At 47.2% G+C, this 23,682-nt stretch overlaps 1 protein-coding gene and 1 pseudogene across 3 annotated transcripts; both read left to right on the top strand.

The window, feature by feature from the left end:
- Window positions 1–1,689: 1,689 nt before the first annotated feature.
- LOC130414697 (uncharacterized) lies at window positions 1,690–4,053 on the top strand (annotated as a pseudogene).
- On the top strand, window positions 3,983–20,254 carry LOC130414366 (uncharacterized). Of its 3 annotated transcripts, XM_056740224.1 has the most exons (3): window positions 3,983–4,090; window positions 4,369–4,493; window positions 15,749–20,254. In XM_056740224.1, exon 3 carries the CDS (start codon window positions 16,003–16,005, stop codon window positions 16,930–16,932), a length of 930 nt encoding a protein of 309 aa, XP_056596202.1. In that variant the 5' UTR covers window positions 3,983–4,090; window positions 4,369–4,493; window positions 15,749–16,002; the 3' UTR covers window positions 16,933–20,254. The 3 variants fall into 3 exon arrangements, with proteins under 3 accessions (XP_056596202.1, XP_056596203.1, XP_056596200.1); XM_056740225.1 differs by lacking the exon at window positions 3,983–4,090 and having other exon boundaries at window positions 4,243–4,463; XM_056740222.1 differs by lacking the exon at window positions 3,983–4,090 and having other exon boundaries at window positions 4,243–4,493.
- The last annotated feature ends 3,428 nt before the right edge of the window (window positions 20,255–23,682 follow it).

The raw sequence follows: 23,682 nt of genomic DNA, 5'->3' as shown, positions 1-23,682 counted from the left end.
AAATGTAGCAGACACACATTTTTTCCTCACCTTCAAAGGGAAACATGACTTTTTTCTCAACAAAACCCTAACTTCTTCTTTAATTTCTGTAGAACATGTAATTTGCACCTGTCATGACAGAGATATAATTCCTTGTATTTTCCAAATGACATTTATACACCCTTGAAGGGCCCTTCGCGAAGGGGATGCCTATGTAGGGGGGTTTCAAATGAAATAGTCGCCGCCAGTACGTCCACTAGATGGCGCTTTTGCATCAGTAGCTCCGTGTATATTCAATTCAAGTTTTCAATTCAAGTTTATTTATATAGCGCTTTCACAATGTGTATTGTTTCAAAGCAGCTTTACAGGGACAAACAGGAAAAACAAAAAAGGTAAAACACAGCACAGCGCATGGTATTTATACAACGAGTAAGATCATTCTAATAAATGATATCTAATTTCTAAAAAAAAAAAAAAAATGCAGTCTCCCGGTGAGCAGGCCAACACTGCCCTGCTGTGGCGAGGAACCCAAACTCCCATGATTGAACCAGGCTCAGCCGGGAGGGCCAGATCCCCTCTGATGTGTTATAGCTGCACTCAAACTGCTGACATGTGATTTAAGTTTTAGCATTTAATACCAAATATTGTAACTTCAGCATTAATAAGATAAATAGTCCTTCTTTGCTCTTGGTTGGGGGTGTATTGGTCTGAGCTGGGATGGTCCGATGGTCATATTTCTCTTGTATATCTGTATATCCCCAACGAGCGTGGGTATGCTCAGCGCTCATGCGACAGCTTGGGAGTCTGTTTCGGCCCCAAAATGGGTTATTCGCACTGTTACGACGGGCTACAGGCTCCAGTTTGCCAAAAAAAAAAAAAACTTCAGCGGAATCCTCTCTTCTCACTTCTCATGTTCTGAGAAACGAGATTTCCTCCCTTCTCGAGAAGGGGCTTGTACGGGTGATACCCTGGCATCTGTACAACCAGGGGTTTTATTCTCGTTATTTCCTAGTTCCATTAAAGGACGGCTCCCTTCATCCTATTCTGGATCTCAGAGTGTTATACAAACATTTAAGGACATAAAATTTCAGAATGTTGACGCACAGCACTCTCTCTCGTTCAATTCATCAGAACGACTGGTTCACATCAGTCGATCTGAACGATGCTTTTTTCCACATAACCATATATCCTCCGCACAGGAAATTTCTTTGTTTTGCATACCAGGGCGTCTGTTACAAATTCACAGTTCTACCCTTCGGGCTCGCGTTGAGCCAGAGAGTGTGTAAACTAATTGGAGCTCCTCTCTGTGTGGAAGGGTCTGAGGCATTTTTTCACCATTTGCAGGGACATCATTTGCTGATACGCTGCGACAACACCACTGCAGTAGCATCTATAAATCGCCAGGGGGTATGCATTCCCCCAAGCTCTGGCTCACAAGCTGTTGGTAAGGAGCAGGGAACATTTTCTGTCCTTAAGAGCCACACATGTTCCTGGCGTTCTGAACAGGGGAGCGGACCTTCTATCGAGGGGGAATCCACTCTATGTAGATTGGCATCTCCACCCTCAGGTAGCGGGCCTTCTGTGGCAGAGAAATGGCCAGGCCGCCGCAGATCTCTTCGCCTCGCATGAAAACGGCCATTGTCCTATGTTCTTCTCGCTACGGGACAGGGACGCTGCCCTCGGCGTGGATGCGCTGGCCCACCCTTGGCCATGAGTGCTGCTCTTTGTATTACTTTCTCTCTGCCTGATACTGTCTACCCTGGCCAGGGTGAGAGATCAGAACTTGTCTCTTATCCTGATAGCACCCAGGTGGCCCAAAGCACCATGGATGGCCGAGATTTCTCCTCTGTTGTATGCCCAGCCATGGCCCCTCCCGTTACGCATGGACCTCCTGTCCGAGGCGAACAGAGAAATCTACCACCCCAACCCGGACAGGGTGGCTCTCTGGGCCTGGCCCTTGAGAGGGCGAACTTAAACACATTTGGGCTTCCTGCTTGTGTGATTGCCACTTTTCAGAATGCTGGAGATGCTTCTACGCGGCCTCTGTATGACTGTAAGTGGCGCGTGTTTGAGGAGTGGTGTGATGGGTGCAGGTTGATATCATATCAGTGCTCCGTTGCTGATATTTTGTGCTTTTGCAGGACTTAATAGACAAAGGTAGATCCTTTTCCACTATTAAGGTCTATTTTGCAGTTATCACTGCGTGCCATGTCGGGTTCGATGGCACATTTGTAGGGCAACACCCTCTCCTTTGCAGGTTTATGAAGGGCGCACAGCGCTCTCTTCCCACGCCTGCTAACACTGTGCCAGAGTGGGACCTCTCCATGGTGCTGGAGGCTCTGTCTCGTAGGCCATTTGAGCCTTTGGGAGACGCTTCGCTGAAACATCTGTCTTTCAAAACAGCATTGATTCTGGCTCTGACCTCTGCCGAACGAGTCAGTGTTTTGCATGCACTTTCTGTTCATCCCTCGTGCTCTAAGTTTTATTTCGATGGATGTAGAGTTTTTCTTAGGCCTAACCAGGCTTTTATGCCTAAATGCTTCCCAGCAGTGACGTATGAGGTGATAGACCTGTCCGCCTTTCACCCACCTCCTTTTTCCTCTGCAGAGGATGAGAGGTTACATGCTTTGTGTCCTGTGCATGCCTTGCGGGTTTATATGGACAGGACTAAGGCGTTTAGCAAGAGCGATCAGCTCTTCATTTCCTGGGCTCCCCCTCACACAGGGAATCCCATTTCGAAAAAATGCCTCTCTCATTGGCTTGTGGAAGCAATATCTATGGCTTATGAATCCATGGGAGTGCAGCCACCGGGGGGCCTCAGAGCTCACTCAACCAGAGGCACGGCTGCTTTGAGGGCTCTGTTCAGGGGAGTTTTGCTACAGGACATTTGTGCCGCGGCTTGTTGGACTTCTCCTCATTCGTTTGTCAGATACTACCAGGTATGTTACCAGGACCCCGGTAGCTTATTCTGTATTAGGGGTGGGTTCATCATAACCTTCTTTAACCCCATTTATAGCTTGGTGGGTTAGGCTTTGCGCACTTTCGTCACTGAGCACTTTTCATATACCGGCTTTCGCTTGGCATCTCAATTTTTTTCCGGTGTGCATTGCCAGAACCACTTATGTGTGCATGCTATCGCATGTCACCTGTAATGCTGTTATCTAGCTCCCTCTCTATGTATGTGGGTTGTTTTTTGTGACGTTTTCTGGCTTGCGGATTTTCAATGAGTGTATTTGGCCACCGGGGAGCTGTCCAGTTCTCCCACAGGTGGATCTTGAAACGAGATGATGATAGAGAACAATAGGTTACTCTATAGAGATCCACCAAGATTGCCCCGCTTGCTGCCATGAGAAGCGAATATGCTCACTGTCTATTGTTTTTACCTCACTGGCTGCAAAAGATATGTCACAACAATTACACCATGATAAATGTTATATCTAGATTCTATTGTAACATTTCTATTGTGTCTTACCCAAAATATTTGTTAAACAATCATCTTGTAATGAATAGTATTTTTTGATAGATATTAGTTAGATAATTAGATAAATAAGAGCAATACACACAAGAGCTTTTTATTAAATAAATAGTGTATATTTAAAATCTGTTTGTGATTTCACTTGATCTTGTAGCTTTCCTGTAGCTCAGTGGTGAGATTATTGTGTTATCAACGCAAGGTTATGGGTTCGATCCAGGGAGATTACAAATACCTATGTATAAATGTATAGGATAATACAATGTAAGCCAAAAGTGTCTGCTAAATGCATAAATGTAAATGATCCAATCGGCTAACACATTTATATCACATTTTAGTTACATATATGAATGGGATAGCCAATGTAATGTTAGTTTAATTGTATTGGTCCTATCTCCGCCTACACACATACGGGCCAAGCTATATTATTTTTCTAAAAAACGTACTAGGCAGCTGTGGGACTTAAGACACAAGACAACCAAGGTTGGTGTTTACAACAATCCCCGGAGGGTGGTTTATTTTGTAACACACGTGAAGATATAGGCCCGCAACACCACAAATCCACCAGGATGCCCGTGAGGAATAAAACTCCCGTCCCGTGATGAAGTGCTTCCAGTGTTCGGTTTCCGTGCTCGTGGGGTAAGTCCAGACTTGCTTCTGTCCGTCTGTCGATCGTCACGTGCTTGACTCTTGAAATAGTAGAGAGAGAGAGAGAGAGAGAGAGAGAGAGAGAGAGAGAGAGAGAGAGAGAGAGAGAGAGAGAGAGAGAGAGAGAGAGAGAGAGAGAGAGAGAGAGAGAGAGAGAGAGAGAGAGAGAGAGAGAGAGAGAGAGTGTCAACCTCATCAACCTTATGGAGATATTTCTCACCCTTTCTCCTCTCTTCCTGGATTTTATATCCTCCGGATATCCGCCTCAGATGCTGACGATCGACAGGTGTTGGCACTGATTTCCTCCGTAACCATGGCGACGCTGATTGGGTGGAGGCCGACTTGTCACAGAAGCCTTAGCTCAGTAGGTATTTCCTTCCAACATCTCTCTCTGGTATGTGTCAACAAAGACACATTAAAGGGGTCATATAGTGGAAATACGTGTTTTTCTGTGTCTTTGGTGTGTTATAAGTTACCCATGCATGTATTCGACACGTAAAATTGCAAAAATGTAAGTGTCGGAACAAAAGATGCATTCTATCTAAAGGCGAATTCGAACCCAGACCTGCCTGAAACTCCTCGTGTAACCACACCCCTACTCATGTACGTCACTTTGTGTTATTGATTTGACTAAGACTAAGATGCCGGTCGGGAGATGGTAATCGGCTCTCGATTCCCCCTGTACTCTGGACTACAAACGACATACAAGAAATGATAAATTCGCCACGACCCAATTGAGCAGTCGTCTGAATCTGAAATCCCCTCAAATTCGGACGGAACTCGCACAGTGTATAACCGCCTTAACTCGAGTGCCCATCTCTGCCATTTTTAACCCCGTTCATGTCTCCTGTTAAAGATTGTATTCCTGTTTGGACTTTCCCTTATTCTTTTTTTTTTTTTTTAAGTATCCCTGTTTTGCCCCATTGTGTTTTTTTTTGCTTTATGTCTTGTTAAGAAAAGTTTTTTCGTTAACCCCTTGCTGCCTGCACCTGGGTTCCGGCTATTAAGGATATTTATGACAGAAGTCATTTAAATATTCAATGTTTCTGTTGTCGGACATATAATAATTACAGAGAAATGTTTATAATCATATTCAGTAACAATGATAGGCGTATGTAAACGCTGATTGTAATCAATAATTTATTCACTTACAAGTAACTTTAAGCTGCTGTTTGTGTCAGGAATAGAGGACAGACCCAAATGCAGATGCGTTTATACAGTCTTTTAATCAATTTAGGAGATTAACATATAAAACATAAACAATGCCGTAAGAGGCCAAAGGTAAATGGGAGCGAGCTGAATCGGAGTCAAACAGGCGAAGATCAAACAAGGTGTCAACAGGATCCATAGGCTTGAAGCGAACTCTGTGTCAGACAGGCAGGGTCAGGCGAGGTGCGAACGTCATCCACGGGAATAAAGCAGAACCGTAGTAGAGTGGACAGCAGAGGTAATCCAAACCGGGTAATCCAAAAGGAAGGCAGCGGCGAGACGATCAGCCTGCGTACAAGAAACCACCAGCAATCCAACTGGAGGGAAGAGTATTAGAAACACAACAAGACAAGAGGACTAGTGGTTATCGTGCAAGAATCAACACACTGGCAACGGAAAGGAAAGCAGAGGCTGACTATAAGGAGTCGAAAGATAATGAGGAAATAACAAACAGGTGCGCGAGAGTGTAAGTGAAAACTGCTGCGTGGGGATTGCCAGGAAGAAAGAAGAAAGTTAAACCCGAGACCTGACAGTACCCCTCCCCCCAGGCGCACCTCCCGGTCTAATGGCCAGCTCAGACTGGCCATTAGACTGAGGATGAAACCCCGACGACAGACTAGGGGTAGCACCAATCTGTCGGCAGAATTCGCGCCAAAAGCAAGAAACGAACTGAGGCCCCCTATCAGAGACCACGTCCTCCGGAAGACCGTGAAGCCGGAAGACGTGATCAACGACGGTCTGGGCTGTCTCCTTCGCTGAGGGGAGTTTAGGGAGAGCCAGGAAGTGTACCGCTTTGGAAAAAGGGTCCACTACCGTAAGGACTACCGTATTGCCACTGGAATTAGGGAGACCAACCACAAAATCCGGGGCAATATGGGACCATGGGCGGGAGGGGACAGGAAGCGGTTGGAGTAGCCCAGAAGGAGGTACATTGAGTGACTTGCTTTGGGCACAGACCGAGCACGCCTTCACGAAACGGTCGACGTCCTCCGCCATGCCCGGCCACCAGAATCGCTGCCGGACAACAGCCAGCGACCTCCTAATACCGGGATGGCAAGTGAGTCTGGAAGAGTGGCACCAACGGAGAACGGCCGCGCGGACCGACTCATGAACAAAAAGGAGGCTCGCCGGACACTCTCGGGGAACCTCGACTCCATTCAGGGCCCGTCTGACACGGTGTTCGATTCCCCAGGTGACTCCCCCCAGCACACACCCCGAAGGCAGGATGGTATCGGGAGGAGATGAGTCACCCTGGGAAGTAAAGCACCGCGACAAGGCATCAGGCTTCCCATTCTTGGAGCCCGGACGATAGGAAAGAATGAAATCAAAGCGCCCGAAGAAGAGTGCCCAGCTAGCCTGTCTGGAATTCACCCGTTTAGCGGTCCGAATATATTCCAGGTTCTTGTGGTCGGTCCACACGATGAAAGGAATGGTAGTTGCCTCTAGCCAATGGCGCCACTCCTCCAGAGCCAAGCATACAGCCAGCAGCTCTCGATTGCCGACATCATAGTTTCGTTCTGCGGGAGACAATCGATGGGAAAAGTAAGCGCATGGATGCAACTTATTGTTATGCGGGGAAACCTGGGAGAGAACCGCCCCAACTACCACCTCAGATGCGTCAACCTCCACCACGAACTGCCGTGCTGGGTCCGGAGTAACAAGAATGGGTGAGGAAACAAAGCTGCTCTTCAGCTCCTCAAAAGGTACCTGTGCAGCCGGCAACCAGGCAAATTTAACGTTGGTGGAAGTTAACGCAGTGAGAGGGGCCGCCATCTGCCCGAAGTTCCTGATAAAACGCCGATAAAAATTGGCGAAACCCAGGAACTGTTGTAAAGCCTTGCGGGAATCAGGTGTCGGCCAGTTGGAGACGGCTCTTACCATTTCTGGGTCCATAAGTATCCCCTCAGACGAAACGATGTGTCCCAAGAACGAAACTGACTGGCGGTGAAATTCACACTTCTCCGCTTTAACGAACAGCTGATTCTCTAGCAGTCGGTGAAGCACCCGTCTGACATGCTGAATGTATACCTGGAGGGAAGAAGAGAAGATTAAAATTTCATCCAGGTACACAAATATGAACTTATTGATCATATCACGGAGCACGTCATTGACGAGTGCCTGGAAGACAGCCGGGGCGTTTGAAAGTCCAAAAGGCATGACCAGATATTCAAAATGCCCCGTGGGTGTATTAAACCCTGTCTTCCATTCGTCGCCCTCTCTTATCTGGACCAGATGGTAAGCGTTGCGGAGATCCAGCTTTGTGAAGAACTTTGCGCCCTGCAATAACTCAAAGGCAGACGTCATAAGCGGAAAAGGATACCGATTTTTAACAGTTATGTCGTTCAGACCTCGATAATCTATGCAGGGACGCAAAGATCCGTCCTTTTTCTTCACAAAGAAAAATCCCGCACCGGCCGGAGACGAGGAGGGACGAATAACACCGGCGGCCAGAGAATCACTCAAATATTTCTCCATGGCTGTCCGCTCTGGAGCAGACAAGGAGAAAAGCCGACCGCGCGGTGGAGAAGTGCCTGGGAGAAGGTCAATGGCACAGTCATAAGGACGATGAGGAGGAAGAGACGTGGCCCGGGACTTGCTAAAAACCGCCCGCAGGCCGTTATACACCTCCGGAACTCCAGTCAGGTCGAGTTTTTCATCCTGAAACAGAGAAGAAGAAACTACAGAATAAGCAGAACCAAGACAATGAGCGTGACATTACACGCTCCACCCAGTGATAAGGTTCTCTGTCCAGTTGATGACAGGATTGTGTAAAGAGCGCCACGGGTGGCCCAAAATAATAGGAGCTACAGAAGATTTAATAATAAAAAATGTAAGCTCCTCCCTATGGTTACCGGAGGTGATGAGTCCTACGGAAGTGGTGCTGAAGGAAATCTCACTGATAACCTTGCCATCCAGCGAGTGAGCGAGCACAGGTGGACGGAGAGGGAGAAGAGACAGCCCTCTGTCACGAGCCCAAGACTCATCAATGAAGTTGCCTTCCGCCCCCGAATCAATGAGAGCGGACTCACGGAAGCTGACATCATTAAAGGTGATCACAACTGATAGGAGGGTGCGGGTTCCTAGACCAGGAGAGATTGAAGTGCCGCTCGCCAGGACTCCCCTGTTTACCGACGAGCGTTGGCTTTTAGCGGACAATTAGCAGCTTCATGACATTGCCCCGCACAATACAGAAACACATCATCATTGACACGGCGCATCTTTCCTGGGTAGAGAGACGCAGTCTACCTAGCTGCATAGGTTCAGACTGACCCACGGAAACTGGATAATTGCGGGGAGGAGACCAATGATCCATTTGAGCATTAGCAGATTTGGCACGTTGGCGGACCTCCTTTCTGGCATCTTGCCGAATGGCCAAATCAACGAGTTCGTCAAAATCCTTAGGGGACTCACGTGAGTAGATTACGTCCATGATGTCACTGACCAGACCCTCTAGGAACCGTGCCGTAAGTGCCTCGGAATTCCAGGAGCAAGTGGCTGCTAGTGTACGAAACTCAATGGAATAGTCCGTGACTGACCTTCTGCCCTGCCATAGTGACGCAAGGCGACGAGAAGCCTCTGTGCCGAAAACTGAGCGGTCGAAGACCTTAATCATCTCCGTCTTGAAGTCCTGGAAGTCATGCCGATAACAACCCTGTGCCTCCCACATGGCCGCTCCCCATTCGCGAGCCCGTCCCGTCAGCAGAGATACCACGAATGCCACCTTGGATTTCTCTGAAGCGTAAGTGCGAGGCTGAAGAGAAAACACAACCTCACATTGTGTGATGAATGCTCTGCAGAGTGTTGGCTCACCATCGTACAGCGGTGGGTTATTCACCCGGGGTTCGGAGGGTAGGCTCTGTGAAGTCGCGCCAAGTAGGAGTGTTTGATCCAGCCGGGTTGATAAATCTTGTACCAGAGTGGACAAAGCGTCCATATTCTGTCGTGTAACCGTCAAACCTTCCTCATGACGGCCCAATAGCATCCCCTGCTGTTCCACGGCAGTGCACAGGATGGATGCATCCGCTGGATCCATACGGGCCAGTGTGTTCTGTCAGGAATAGAGGACAGACCCAAATGCAGATGCGTTTATACAGTCTTTTAATCAATTAAGGAGATTAACATATAAAACATAAACAATGCCGTAAGAGGCCAAAGGTAAATGGGAGCGAGCTGAATCGGAGTCAAACAGGCGAAGATCAAACAAGGTGTCAACAGGATCCGTAGGGTTGACGCGAACTCTGTGTCAGACAGGCAGGGTCAGGCGAGTTGCGAACGTCATCCAAGGGAATAAAGCAGAACCGTAGTAGAGTGGACAGCAGAGGTAATCCAAACCGGGTAATCCAAATGGAAGGCAGCGGCGAGACGATCAGCCTGCGTACAAGAAACCACCAGCAATGCAACTGGAGGGAAGAGTATTAGAAACACAACAAGACAAGAGGCCTAGTGATTATCGTGCAAGAATCAACACACTGGCAACGGAAAGGAAAGCAGAGGCTGACTATAAGGAGTCGAAAGATAATGAGGAAATAACAAACAGGTGCGCGAGAGTGTAAGTGAAAACAGCTGCGTGGAGATTGCCAGGAAGAAAGAAGAAAGTTAAACCCGAGACCTGACAGTTTGGTTATGAATGTGCTGCTTTTGCCGCTCACTGAACAGAAAATACTTTTTCCACTTACTTAAAGTAAAGTGTGGAAAGGGGGGCGTGGTCTAGCGCGGTCTGCGGCAGAGGGGCGTGTCGGGAGTATGACGGTGAGTAAGCAGATCAACGCTAGAGTGAAATCACCTGCTTCTTGTTCTAGTAATTGGCGAGGAGACGCATTTAAGGCACGACAAAGGAGAAGAGAGGGGAGAGAGAAACCAGGCTGGGAAAGCACACATCGACGGACCGAGAGAGACAAGCTGTCGAGGAGCGTCCGAGAGAAAAGAAAGATTCGTCACAACCAGAGAGATTGTGTTATTGAGTGAGCGGGTCTACAACCCGGAAGTATTGTAGTAAATAAAAACGAATTCTTACGCTTTCCCAGCGACGCCGACTCCGCCTCCTTTCTTCCATAAGCCTGAACCTTACTACAGTGGTGCCAAAACCCGGGAGAAAGGAAGGACCGCCTCCAAAATGCAGAGTCCCCCCTCAGGATCGCCGTTCGCGGAGGTCATCAGCTCTCTTGCCGGCCTCCATCAGGAACATCATCAGGCCCTGTTGGCACTGCGAGAAGACCAAGAGAGACGGTTCCAGTCTCTCGTAAAAACCCAACAGGAGGACCGTGATGCGTTCCGGAGCTGGTTGGGCCAGGAGCAAGGCAGTCCCCTACCAACTGGATCCCCGACGATACCGCTGCACAAGATGGGAGCCCAGGACGAGCCGGAAGCCTTCCTCGAGCTCTTCGAGAGGTCCGCAGAGCTGTCAGGTTGGCAGCAGGACGCATGGGCTGCCCGTCTCATCCCGCTCCTGTCCGGAGAAGCCCAGATGGCCGCCCAGCAACTCCCCATCGAGAACCTGCTGAGGTATGCGGACCTCAAAAAGGCTATTCTCGAGCGAGTGGGTCGGAGTCCTGAGCAGCATCGGCAGCGGTTCCGGTCTCTGGAGTTCGGGGATCGGACACAGCCTTTTTCCTTTGCTCACCAGCTCCGGGATGCCTGCCGCAGATGGCTGATTACCGACGCTAGCACCGTCGAGACCATCATCGACCAGGTGACGTTGGAGCAGTTTGTGGCGAGGTTACCCAGGAAAACCTCCCAATGGGTCCAATGTCACCGCCCGACGATGCTGGCCCAGGCGATCCAATTGGCGGAGGACCAGCTGGTGGCGTGCCCCGGGGCCGGCGTAGCCCTACCATCGCTCTCTCCCTCTCTCCCTTCTGTCGCTTCTCTCTCTACGAGACCTGTTCCCTTTCCTAGGTCTCGGGGGAATTTCTACCCGCGGCCCGCGCCGCGAACACGGTTCTCGCAGGAGGCGGGACCTAACGGCGCTGCGAGGTCCCCTGAGGGATCCTATCACCGTCCGGGCAACAATGCCCATGCCTCTTCCCTTCCTTCAGCCTCTCCTCGCCAATTCGGGGGTCTGCTTCCTGCCGCTGGGGCGGCGGGGACTCCTGGGCCGGCCTGTTGGCGTTGTGGGGACCCCGGACATTCTGTCGACCGCTGTCATATGATGGAGGTCGGGATGATGATCCGGGTGCCCGACAACCCTCAGGCTGCCCTCGGTCAGGACGGGTTGTACCAGATACCTGTGAGTATAAGGGGGGGTACATATCAGGCTTTGGTTGATTCAGGATGTAACCAAACCTCAATCCACCAAAGCCTGATGCAATTCGGGGCAATGGATACGAGCCGCGGGGTTAAGGTAAGGTGTGTACATGGGGATATCGTGAACTATCCTTTGGTGCCGCTGACCATAAAATTTCGGGGACAAAAACATAGGATAGAGGTGGCTGTTAATGAGCACCTCCGACATCCGCAAATTTTGGGGACGAATTGGCCATTGTTTTCAATATTAATGGGACATTTATGTGCGGATGTTTCTGGGCATAACCAAGTGCGGCGGGGAGGAGCGGTCGCTCAGGTCGGAGAAGTTGAACCGGGACCTCTGATGACAGTTTCAGAGGAACGGAGCCCGGTGGACAGGAGAAACCTCTCTCAGGGCGATGATTTTCCTCTGGAACAGTCTCAGGATGAGACGCTCAAACATGCGTTTGAACAGGTCCGTACAATCGACGGACAGCTTCTCCAACCTGCGCAGACCCTATCCTACCCGTATTTCGCTATTTTGAAAGACAGGTTGTATCGAGTGACCCAGGACACTCAGTCAAAACAAGATACAACCCAATTAGTCATACCCAAAAGCCGCCGTGAAATGCTTTTCCAGGCGGCTCATTGTAATCCGATGGCAGGGCACCTAGGTCAAGCTGCAACTGTAAATCGCCTAACGACCCGTTTTTTTTGGCCGGGCATTCATGAGAACGTGCGTAGGTGGTGCGCGTCTTGTCCTGAATGCCAGTTGGTAAACCCACCGGCCACTCCCAGGGCGCCATTATGCCCACTTCCACTTATTCAGGTCCCCTTCGAAAGAATTGGTATGGACCTGATCGGGCCGTTAGAGCGATCCGCACGAGGGCATCGATTTGCATTGGTCATCGTTGATTATGCAACCCGATACCCTGAGGCAGTGGCGTTACGCAATATCTCAGCAACCAGTGTTGCGGACGCCCTGTTTCGTTTAATCTCCCGTGTGGGGATCCCTAAGGAGATTCTCACAGATCAATGCACGGCGTTTATGTCACGGACACTCCGCGAATTGTACGGATTATTGGGCATTAAGACGATTCGAACCAGCGTCTATCACCCACAAATTGACGGGTTGGTCGAACGTTTTAATCGCACATTAAAATCCATGATCCGGAAATTCGTACACGAAGACGCCAAAAATTGGGATAAGTGGCTGGAACCCCTGTTATTTGCCGTCCGCGAGGTTCCCCAAGCCTCCACGGGGTTTTCCCCCTTTGAGCTTCTCTATGGTCGTCAACCCCGCGGGGTTTTAGACGTCCTAAGAGAGGCTTGGGAGGACGGACCTTCCGCGAGCAAAAATCAAATTCAGTATGTCCTGGACCTGCGAACAAAACTCCATACACTGGGGCGGCTCTCTATGGAGAATTTGTTACAGGCACAGGAACGACAAAGCCGGCATTATAACAGGGGAGCCAGACTACGTAAATTTTCACCGGGAGAGAAAGTGCTTGTATTACTCCCCACGTCCAGTTCTAAACTACTCGCCAAGTGGCAAGGGCCGTTTGAGGTCACACGACGAATAGGAGATCTCAATTATGAGGTAGTACGGTCGGACAGGAGCGGGGGACATCAAATTTATCACCTCAACCTCCTAAAAAAATGGAGTGAGGCGAACACCGTGATGCTGGCGACGACAGTAACTAGAGTAGATGATCTCGGGCCAGAGACGAACACCAAGGTGCAATCACTCGCTCTGGCACCAGGCGGAGATCATCTCTCGTCCTCCCAGCTCACGGATGTTGCGAAGTTGCAAACGGAGTTTTCAGATGTTTTTTCGCCCCTGCCCGGCCGCACGAATCTCATAGAGCACCATATTGAGACAATACCGGGTGCCGTAGTACGCAGTCGCCCCTATAGGTTACCTGAACACAAAAAAATTGTGGTTCAGAAGGAATTAGAGGCTATGCTGGACATGGGGGTAATAGAAGAGTCCAAAAGTGACTGGGCGAGCCCGATAGTTTTAGTACCAAAGACCGACGGCTCGGTCCGGTTCTGTGTGGACTATCGCAAGGTGAATGCGGTGTCGAAGTTCGACGCCTATCCAATGCCTCGAATTGACGAATTACTTGACCGGCTAGGTACGGCTCGTTTTTATTCGACATTGGATCTGACGAAAGGATATTGGCAGATCCCCCTATCTCCATTATCCAAAGAGAAAACAGCCTTTACTACGCCGTTCGGTTTACACCAATTCGTCACGCTTCCGTTCGGCTTATTCGGAGCCCCGGCAACATTTCAGCGTCTCATGGATCGTATCCTCAGACCTCACGCGGCATATGCCGCAGCCTATCTCGATGACATCATCATATACAGTAATGATTGGCAGCGGCATATGCAGCACTTGAGAGCGGTCCTGAGTTCGCTGAGGAGGGCGGGGCTGACGGCTAACCCGAAGAAGTGTGCGGTTGGGCGAGTAGAGGTAAGGTATCTGGGCTTCCACTTGGGTCACGGGGAGGTGCGTCCCCAAATTGATAAGACAGCAGCTATTGCCACCGCCCCGAGACCCAAGACCAAAAAGGAGGTGAGGCAGTTCCTGGGGCTGGCGGGATATTATAGACGGTTTGTGCCCAATTATTCGGACCTCACCAGCCCGCTGACTGACCTCACTAAAAAGGGGGAACCAGATACCGTCCAATGGACGGAGCAGTGTCAGCAGGGGTTTACCCAAGTGAAGGCTGCTCTGTGTGGCGGACCGTTATTGCACGCTCCCGATTTTTCACTCCCTTTTCTGTTGCAGACTGATGCTTCGGACAGGGGCGTGGGCGCTGTCCTGTCCCAGGAGATAGAGGGGGAGGATCGTCCGGTGCTGTACATCAGCCGCAAACTGTCACGGGCGGAGATGAGGTACAGCACCATAGAGAAGGAGTGTTTGGCGATCCGCTGGGCGGTCCTCACCCTCCGGTATTATCTCCTGGGGAGGGAGTTCACGCTCTGTTCGGACCACGCGCCCCTCCAATGGCTCCACCGTATGAAGGACACCAACGCGCGGATCACTCGTTGGTACCTTGCTTTGCAACCATTCAAGTTCCAGGTGATCCACAGGCCGGGGACTCAGATGGCGGTGGCCGACTTTCTCTCCCGGAGGGGGGGGGACGAGGCTACAGGCCGGATGGGGCCTCGGCCTGAGTCGGGCGGTGGGGGTATGTGGAAAGGGGGGCGTGGTCTAGCGCGGTCTGCGGCAGAGGGGCGTGTCGGGAGTATGACGGTGAGTAAGCAGATCAACGCTAGAGTGAAATCACCTGCTTCTTGTTCTAGTAATTGGCGAGGAGACGCATTTAAGGCACGACAAAGGAGAAGAGAGGGGAGAGAGAAACCAGGCTGGGAAAGCACACATCGACGGACCGAGAGAGACAAGCTGTCGAGGAGCGTCCGAGAGAAAAGAAAGATTCGTCACAACTAGAGAGATTGTGTTATTGAGTGAGCGGGTCTACAACCCGGAAGTATTGTAGTAAATAAAAACGAATTCTTACGCTTTCCCAGCGACGCCGACTCCGCCTCCTTTCTTCCATAAGCCTGAACCTTACTACATAAAGGTTTATCCAAAATGACACTCGTAGCTATCGCTCTCAGGAGGAAAAGTCTGTGAACAGCGCACCACTGTGCCACCTGTCATAATTCCACCTCACCTTGTCAGGTATTTCTTGGTCTAGAGGTGGAATCATACAGGATCCTCTGTTTCATGTGGGGAGAGACGTTTCGACCTTGTGGCTTTCAATATTCTCCCCGAGTCTCGTCTGTGTCCCCGCCCTTTCAGTCTCGTTAGCATTCCCTTAGTGTTTGATCTGTGTCACCTGGTCCCTATTAATTATCCTGTGTTTTTTCCCCATAAAGAGTCCTCATGTTTCTTTGTCCTGTGCTTGTGCATTGTACTTGTACCTGTTGGTCCTTGCAGTTGTTTTGCTTTGTGCTGTGTTAGAGTCTGTTCCTGTTCCTGTTCCTGTTCCTGTTCCTGTTCCTGTGAATGCCTTGTTGCCATATGCTTGTTACCTTGTTCCTGTTCCTGTTCCCTCGTGTATAGTAAGCGTCAGTTTAGTGTTTGTCTCAAGTGTTTGTTTTCTTAGTTTAGTTGTAAGTCAGTGTCCTAGTCCTTGTTGAAGTTTATATATTTTCCTGTCCTGTTTTCCCCCTCGTGGGTTTTTGTTTTGCCTTTTGATGTAGTGTTCTACAACAAAGGCTCTTCCGCCCCGACGGGCTGCACCCCAGCAGCATTGGAGTGGAAATTCTGTCTGACAACATCTCAAAGACGCTACGCACCATTTGACTAGTAAGTACAAATTTGAACCATAGTCTGTGCTGCTCTCACCCACCTGTTAAGAATGTTAATGCTTCCAAATGCATAGAGACTGTGTCTGTCCCCCGAATAATACAACCAAATAATAATTTATTTAAAAGTCAGAGAAAAAAATCTTATCATGATTAAACCAAAAGTCAACATATTTAATGAGCAGAACCAACGCCTAAAGTTTGGGCTACTTAATATTAGATCACTAAATCCAAAGGCAGTTATTGTAAATGAAATGATCACAGACAACAGTTTTAATATACTTTTCCTTACTGAAACCTGGCTTAAGCCAAATGATTACTTCGGTCAAAATGAGTCTACTCCACCAAGCTACGGTTATATTCATGAGCCACGTCCGGTTGGTCGAGGTGGTAGTGTCGCAACAATCTTTAGAGACTTTCTTACCGTTACTCGGAGAACAATGCATACATTTAAATCATTTGAAGTGCTTGCGTTGAACATAACTGTTCCAAATAAAAGTAAAAAACCATTGGTCTCTCTTACATTGGTTACTGTGTATAGACCCCCTGGGCCTTACACTAATATTCTGATAGAGTTCGCAGACTTCTTATCGGATCTATTGGTTGACGTCGATAAAGTACTGATTGTTGGAGATTTTAATATCCACGTAGATATTGCTAACGGTCCATTAGCTGTGGCGTTTAAAGAACTGCGAGACTCTTGTGGTGTAACACAATACATCAATAGACCTACTCATCGCCTTAATCATACCCTAGACTTGATTACATCTCACGGAGCCGATCTAACCAATATCGATGTTATACCTCAAAGTGACGATGTTTCCGATCACCATCTTATAACATGTACACTGCGCACTGCTGAAATCAGTTGTATATCTCGTTATCGACAGGGTAGAACAATCACCTCAACTACTAAAGATAGTTTCGTAAAGAACTTGCCAGATCTGACTCCTCTAATAACCTTTCCAACTAATATAGAATCGCTCGATAACATGACCAGCAACATGGGCACTATTTTGTCTAGTGGGTCAATGACGTGTTTTGTGTCCAAATTCATTATTTTCATAAATAGAATTTGAATAAATACATGTCATATATCAAATGGATCTACAATATGTCCTTTATAAGAAACCCTTTTCATTTTATTGAAATTCAATAGATTTTTTGAGTTTTGGTGTTTGAAAGACCAAAAATGTCAGGTGGTGCGACCGTCCGAACATACAAACAGAGAACAAAACTGAGAAATAAATGTTAATTTTCTCAATAAAATTCTTAATAAAATATTTTGGCATGATTTTATGTTAAATTTCTTATATATGAGGGGAAAAATACTCAGTGCTAAATACATTAAATGTATATTATGTTAAATCAATATATGGTCGCACCACCTGACATTTTCTTATTTGTCATTGACCCTAATACATTAGAAGCGGTCGCACCTATGAAGTCAAAAAAGATTAATGAAAAGATCATAGCACCATGGTATAGTAACACCACTCGCGCCCTAAAAAGAGAAACGCGTAAACTGGAGCGAAAATGGAAACAAACCCAATTAGAGGTCTTTAAAATTGCATGGAAAGAGAGTGCAAGCTGTTACAAAAAGGCACTAAAAGCAGCAAAAGCTGAGCACTTCCGTAACCTCATAGAAAATAACAAAAACAATCCAAGGTTTTTATTTAGTACAATTGCTAAACTAACAAACAAACAGACTCCAGCTGACCTGGGTATTCCGCCGCACCTTGGTAGCAATGAATTCATGAAGTTTTTTTACTGAGAAAATCGAAATAATATGAAACAACATAGCTAAAACCAAACCTCCAAGTGTGTCGAAGAATTAGTTTCAACCGTCACCCAAAAAGAAAAGCTAGAGTGTTTTTTCTCCTATTAACCCAGAAGATTTAATCAAAATTATTGCAACATCCAAACCAACGACGTTCAAAATTATTCAACCCCCAATGCTGTAAATGGTTTTAGGGAATTTAGTGTACATTTGAAATTGTATTCAGAATGAAATCCTACAAGGACTTCTTAAAAAACTATATGCAAATAAAATGACATCAATTAGCTTTGTAATACAGTAGTAAATGTTTCTTTTGTGAATTCTTCATTGACATAATTATTCAACCCCTTAAAGACTTACCACTCTGAAGAACAGAGGTTCAATGAAGTGTTTTCAATCAGGTATTGAAATCACCTGTGGATATCAGGGAGCAGCAATAAAGCCTAATAGGCACCAATTAGGCAGCTTTAAAATGACTGTGATACTCAGCTCCTTCTAGACATTTACTGGTGTGGTTACAAACATGGTGAGGTCAAGAGAATGGTCCAGGAAGACAAGAGAACAGGTGATTACTCTTCACAGGAAGGGCAATGGCTATAAGAAGATTGCAAAGATGTTAAACATACCAAGAGACACCATAGGAAGCATCATTCGCAAATACAAGGCAAAGGGCACTGTTGAAACGCTACCTGGTCGTGGCAGAAAGAAGATGCTGACTTCGACTGCTGTGCGCTACCTGAAGCGTAGAGTGGAGAAAAGTCCCCGTGTGACTGCTGAGGAACTGAGAAAAGATTTGTCAGATGTGGGTACTGAAGTTTCTGCGCCGACAATACGGCGCACCCTGCGTAATGAAGGCCTCCATGCCAGAACTCCCAGGCGCACCCCCTTGCTGTCCCCAAAGAATAAGAAGAGTCGACTGCAGTATGCCAAAAGTCATGTGGACAAACCACAGAAGTTTTGGGATAGTGTTCTGTGGACTGATGAAACAAAATTAGAACTGTTTGGGCCCATGGATCAACGCTATGTTTGGAGGAGGAAGAACAAGGCCTATGAAGAAAAGAACACCTTGCCTACTGTGTCAAACCGACCAAAACAATCAATTTCAGTGGGGGTTGAATAATTTTGAACACAACTGTATCTCATCAAGACCAGATGATTCCATTAAGCTGTCCAAACTGGCAGAGTGCATCGAGGACATAAAACATTGGATTACTAGTAATTTCCTCATTTTAAACTCTAGCAAAACAGAAATATTACTTATAGCACAAAAATCAAGTAAACGGAATATCTCCGATTACAGCCTGCAAATTGAAAGCTGCACTGTTACTCCAACAAATACAGTTAAAGACCTAGGCATTATATTAGACGGCAACCTGTCTTTTAAAAATCACATCTCAAATATCACAAAAAAAGCCTTCTTCCACCTTAGAAATGTTGCCAGATTATGAAATAGTTTGTGTGTTGCAGACGCAGAAAAGCTTATTCATGCATTTGTGACCTCACGGCTTGACTATTGTAATGCTCTACTTAGTGGTTGTCCTGTATCATCGATAAACAAACTACAGTTAGTTCAGAATGCAGCTGCCAGAGTTCTTACTAGGTCAAGAAAATACGATCACATAACCCCAGTTTTATCATCGCTTCACTGGCTACCCATTAACTATCGTATTGATTTTTAATTACTTATAAAGCCCTGAACGGTTTAGCACCTACTTACTTAACCGAGCTTTTATCACGTTACAACCCATCACGCTCTGTAAGATCTCAAAACTTAGGACTTTTGACAACACCTAGAATAACAAAATCCACCAAAGGGGGACGAGCTTTCTCATACGTAGCACCTAAACTCTGGAATAGCCTTCCTGATACTATTCGAGGGTCAGACACACTCTCCCAATTTAAATCTAGATTAAAGACACATCTTTTCAGCCAAGCTTTCACTTAATCCATAGTTAATGAACAGCAGCTACGCTAATTATTCTCTTTATTCTCTTTCCGCCTCTGCCTCGGGATGCCCATCCCGAGGTAGGAAGTTCCACCATGTCCAGACGACCGACAGATGCCCATCCCCAATTTGAGATTACGCCAGCTACAGCTGCAGACTGACTGACCATCCCAGCTCCATCTAAGGCAATTCCACCACCAGCCAAGAGAAATATGACCATCAGACCATCCCAGCTCTGACCACTACATCTACAACCAAGAGCAAAAGACAGACTATTTGTCTTATTAATGCTGAAGTTACAATATTTGGTATTAAATGCTAAACTAAAATCACATAGCACCAGTTTGAGTGCAGCTATGACACGTCAGAGGGGATCTGGCCCTCCCGGTTGAGCCTGGTTTCTCCCGAGGTTTTTTTCTCCATTAATCAATCATTGGAGTTTGGGTTCCTCGCCACAGCAGGGCAGTGTTGGCCTGCTCACCGGGAGACTGCATTCATTCATTTATTTAATTAGAAATTAGATATTATTTATTAGAATGATCTTACTCGTTGTATAAATACCATGCACTGTGCTGTGTTTTAACTTTTCTGTTTTTCCTGTTTGCCCCTGTAAAGCTGCTTTGAAACAATGCACATTGTGAAAAGCGCTATATAAATAAACTTGAATTGAATTGAATTGAATTGAATTGTTCTTTGTTATTAAATACCCGTGTTTACCCCTACTATCTTGTCCTGCCTGTCTCTGCCTGCATATTGGGTTCCCATGCCATGTCTCCCCCTGAGTTTCCTGACAGCCACCTGTGTGTATGTGTGAGGATGCATGCATTGGAGAATCAGATCCAGAATCAACTCCTCAAACAAAGTTTTCGTTATGTTATTATGAAAAGTGTAAAAATGTTTTTTAAAGCTTGTTTTGAAACTATGGCGAAACAAATTAGACGTTGGTGAGCCGTCATAGTCTAATGCTTCCGCACCGCGAGTATCCACTGGTCCCGCATGGGTTTCCTGAATGGGCAAGGCGTTTATGAGTAAAGCTAAGTTTATAGTCGTGTGTAGGACCTACGGCGCAACCTATGGCGTAGCTTACGCAGAGCCGCGTTCCCCATGTGTACCCTACGCCAACTCAACGCGGACCCTACGTGGACCGCAAGCTCTGGGATGGTCTGTTTGAACCCCTCCGTCAGGTAAAAAAACTCTACGATAGAGTCATGCTTCCTCTAATGCATTTCGAATGAATTATCTATGTAAAATATTTGTGCTTTGGTATTAAACATCTCAAATCTGCCTCAAAAGTGACTTTTTAATTGCACCTATCAATGCTAAAGCTTCTCAAACAAGCTGCTTCTGGTAACACAAGCTACACCCGCGTGGACACTGACTCCTAGTGGTCATTGCCGTTTGACGTGGACAACGACGTAGAAGTATAAATGAAAACCGTCACGAGGGCTACGGCATAGTAGGGCTTTATAAGTAATCAGTAAGATTGTAAAGTTAATGGGTTGCTTAATAGGGAACCGGTGAAATGTTGATAGGACCAGGCTTACATTCTCATACTTTTTAGTTCATGTAAGAACTCGAGCTGCTGCATTTTGAACTAGATGGAGTTTTTGTAATAGGCCTACGGGGCAACCACCTAATAGTGCGTTACAATAATCTAGTCTTGATGTCATGGATTAGCTTCTCTGTATCTGATAGTGAGAGCATAAAACGTAGTTTAGATATATTCTTAATTCTTACACCTGGCTCCGCCTTCACACAATGAGGATGTATCAAGAAGGGGAATTGGCCACGTCGAAATGCATTTTCAAAAATGATACGCAGGTGATGGGGATAAACAACTAAAATCCAGTAATGGAGATGAGGTGAGACGGGTGCTGAGGATTATGGGGAATGAAGTCCAGTGTTGACGATGTGCAGAGGGTGAACAGTTACAGTACGCCCCCCCCAAAATGGCGCGACCTTGTGCCGTAACAGATCCAACAGGGAAGGGTGGGTGGGGGTTCAGGAGGGGGGTGTACTTTTGTGGACAAGGAGACAGGGAGACGACCAGGGGGACCAAGGAGCCAAGTGGAGATGGTGGAAGGAGCCAAGGTGGAGATGGAGAGCCGATGAGCCTGGGTGATTGTAAGGATCCAGAGGGCTCTGAAACCTCTGGGTGGTCCCGGACGGAAGCGGCTAGGAGGTATATGGGCGGCCGGATGGGACCGGCTCGGAGGTCTCTGGGCGGCCGGATGGAACCGGCTCGGAGGTCTCTGGGCTGCCGGATGGAACCGGCTCGGAGGTCTCTGGGCGGCCGGACGGAACCGGCTCGGAGGTATCTGGGCGGCCGGATGGGACCGGCTCGGAGGTATCTGGGCGGCCGGATCGGACCGGCTCGGAGGTCTCTGGGCGGCCGGATGGAACCGGCTCGGAGGTCTCTGGGCTGCCGGACGGAACCAACTCGGAGGTCTCTGGGCGGTCGGACGGGACCGGCTCGGAAGTCTCTGGGCGGCCGGACGGGACCGGCTCGGAAGTCTCTGGGCGGCCGGACAGGACCGGCTCGGAAGTCTCTGGGCGGCCGGACAGGACCGGCTAGAAAATCTCTGGGTGAAATCTCTAGAAAAGCTCAGTGCAGCATAAAATTAATTTAATCAAGCCGAAAGTAAAAGACATAAACATGGGCATGGCATGACTGAAAACAAGAAAGTCCATGGTAACGAACAAGGGGTCGGAACAACATTGGAACAAGAGGGAAACAAGGTACACTACAAAACAGGCGAGAGACAAACAGGATCATGACATCATCTTCTGGATCAGCATTAAACCATCTGAACATGTGTAGAGCATGGTACATCAAGAATGCACAGAAAAATTAAAAAAGACTATTTGTCATCATCTACACACTGTTCACGCCTCAACTAGACTCCAAGCGGAACGTCTAGCGAGAAAGAGCTACAAATAAGCTCCACCCATTTGCTCTGCAGCGAATAGCCTCTCTGCTTCGCACCACTTGGAAAGATGGGGCACAGTCACAGACAATTTGAGGTAATGGCAGAATGCAAACACTGAACATTCAAACATAAAATGAATGTGAATGTTCCTGAATATGTAATCGTGCATAAAGGGTTGACGCTTGTGTCAATCACTTAAATACATGTCGGCTAATTTGTGGTTCAGTGAAGCATTTTTTAATTTTGTTTCCGCTACTGTTAACAGTGTTTATTATAACCGATTAATTTCATATTATTTGCATTAACATCTGGACACCACTTATTTTAGCAATACTTGTTTTAACGTAAGGGGTTATTCAGGTCTAAGTGTGCATACAATTATTTTAATTCATGACTTGGAGATGAACAACCACCCGAAGCTCACATACTGTATGTGAAATCAGGAAGGAGTGTTTAATGCACAACTAGGCATGTATTACCCTGATTATCAGTATTTGAGCAACACTTGACATTATTATTTATTATCTTTATTTATTTTATTATATTATTGTCTTTTTGCACAAAGGACTCGGCTGTGATGAAACAGATTTTGCTCACTGTGACTGAGTTGAGGAGTACCGAACCCACAAAGTTCACCACAGGTCACAAGAGTGAACGAGATAATATATTGTTCATCCTCTTCTTTGCTTACTCCAGCTTTAATCATGGTAGAATGGCCTACAGTAAACTAGCGGTACTGTTTAACGTGTTGACAATATGTCATATAGTTAAAAATATTATTTGATTCGTTGGACTTTAAAATGTCCTGCATGTCCAAAAATTGAAGAGAGACGATTTCTAATCAAACTGAGGTTTATTAATCAGATTATATTAAAATACAGCGCGCTGGGTTGTCAGACAAAACTCCTCACTCCTCTCACAAGCCAACGACCCAGAGTCCAAAAATCACACAGTATATATTGGTATGTCACGACGATCTATCTTCTGCAGGGGCCTTGTTTCCACCAATCCCAGAAGTCTTCTTTGTCTCCTCTTTCACACACATTCCTGTTGCAAAGCACATCAAATTTCACAATAAAAGCGGTTTCGGACACTTTCATTTGTAAGTGATTTAACGGTTGCAAGCAGGGGCGATTCTAGGTTTTCAATATTAGGGGGGCTCAGCCATGGGCGC

Source organism: Triplophysa dalaica, chromosome 24, assembly GCF_015846415.1.
Source record: "Triplophysa dalaica isolate WHDGS20190420 chromosome 24, ASM1584641v1, whole genome shotgun sequence".
In the NCBI taxonomy this organism is placed as follows: domain Eukaryota; kingdom Metazoa; phylum Chordata; class Actinopteri; order Cypriniformes; family Nemacheilidae; genus Triplophysa; species Triplophysa dalaica.
The sequence above is the reverse complement of the archived record's forward strand: the minus strand, read 5'-3'. Positions and strand labels throughout refer to the sequence as shown.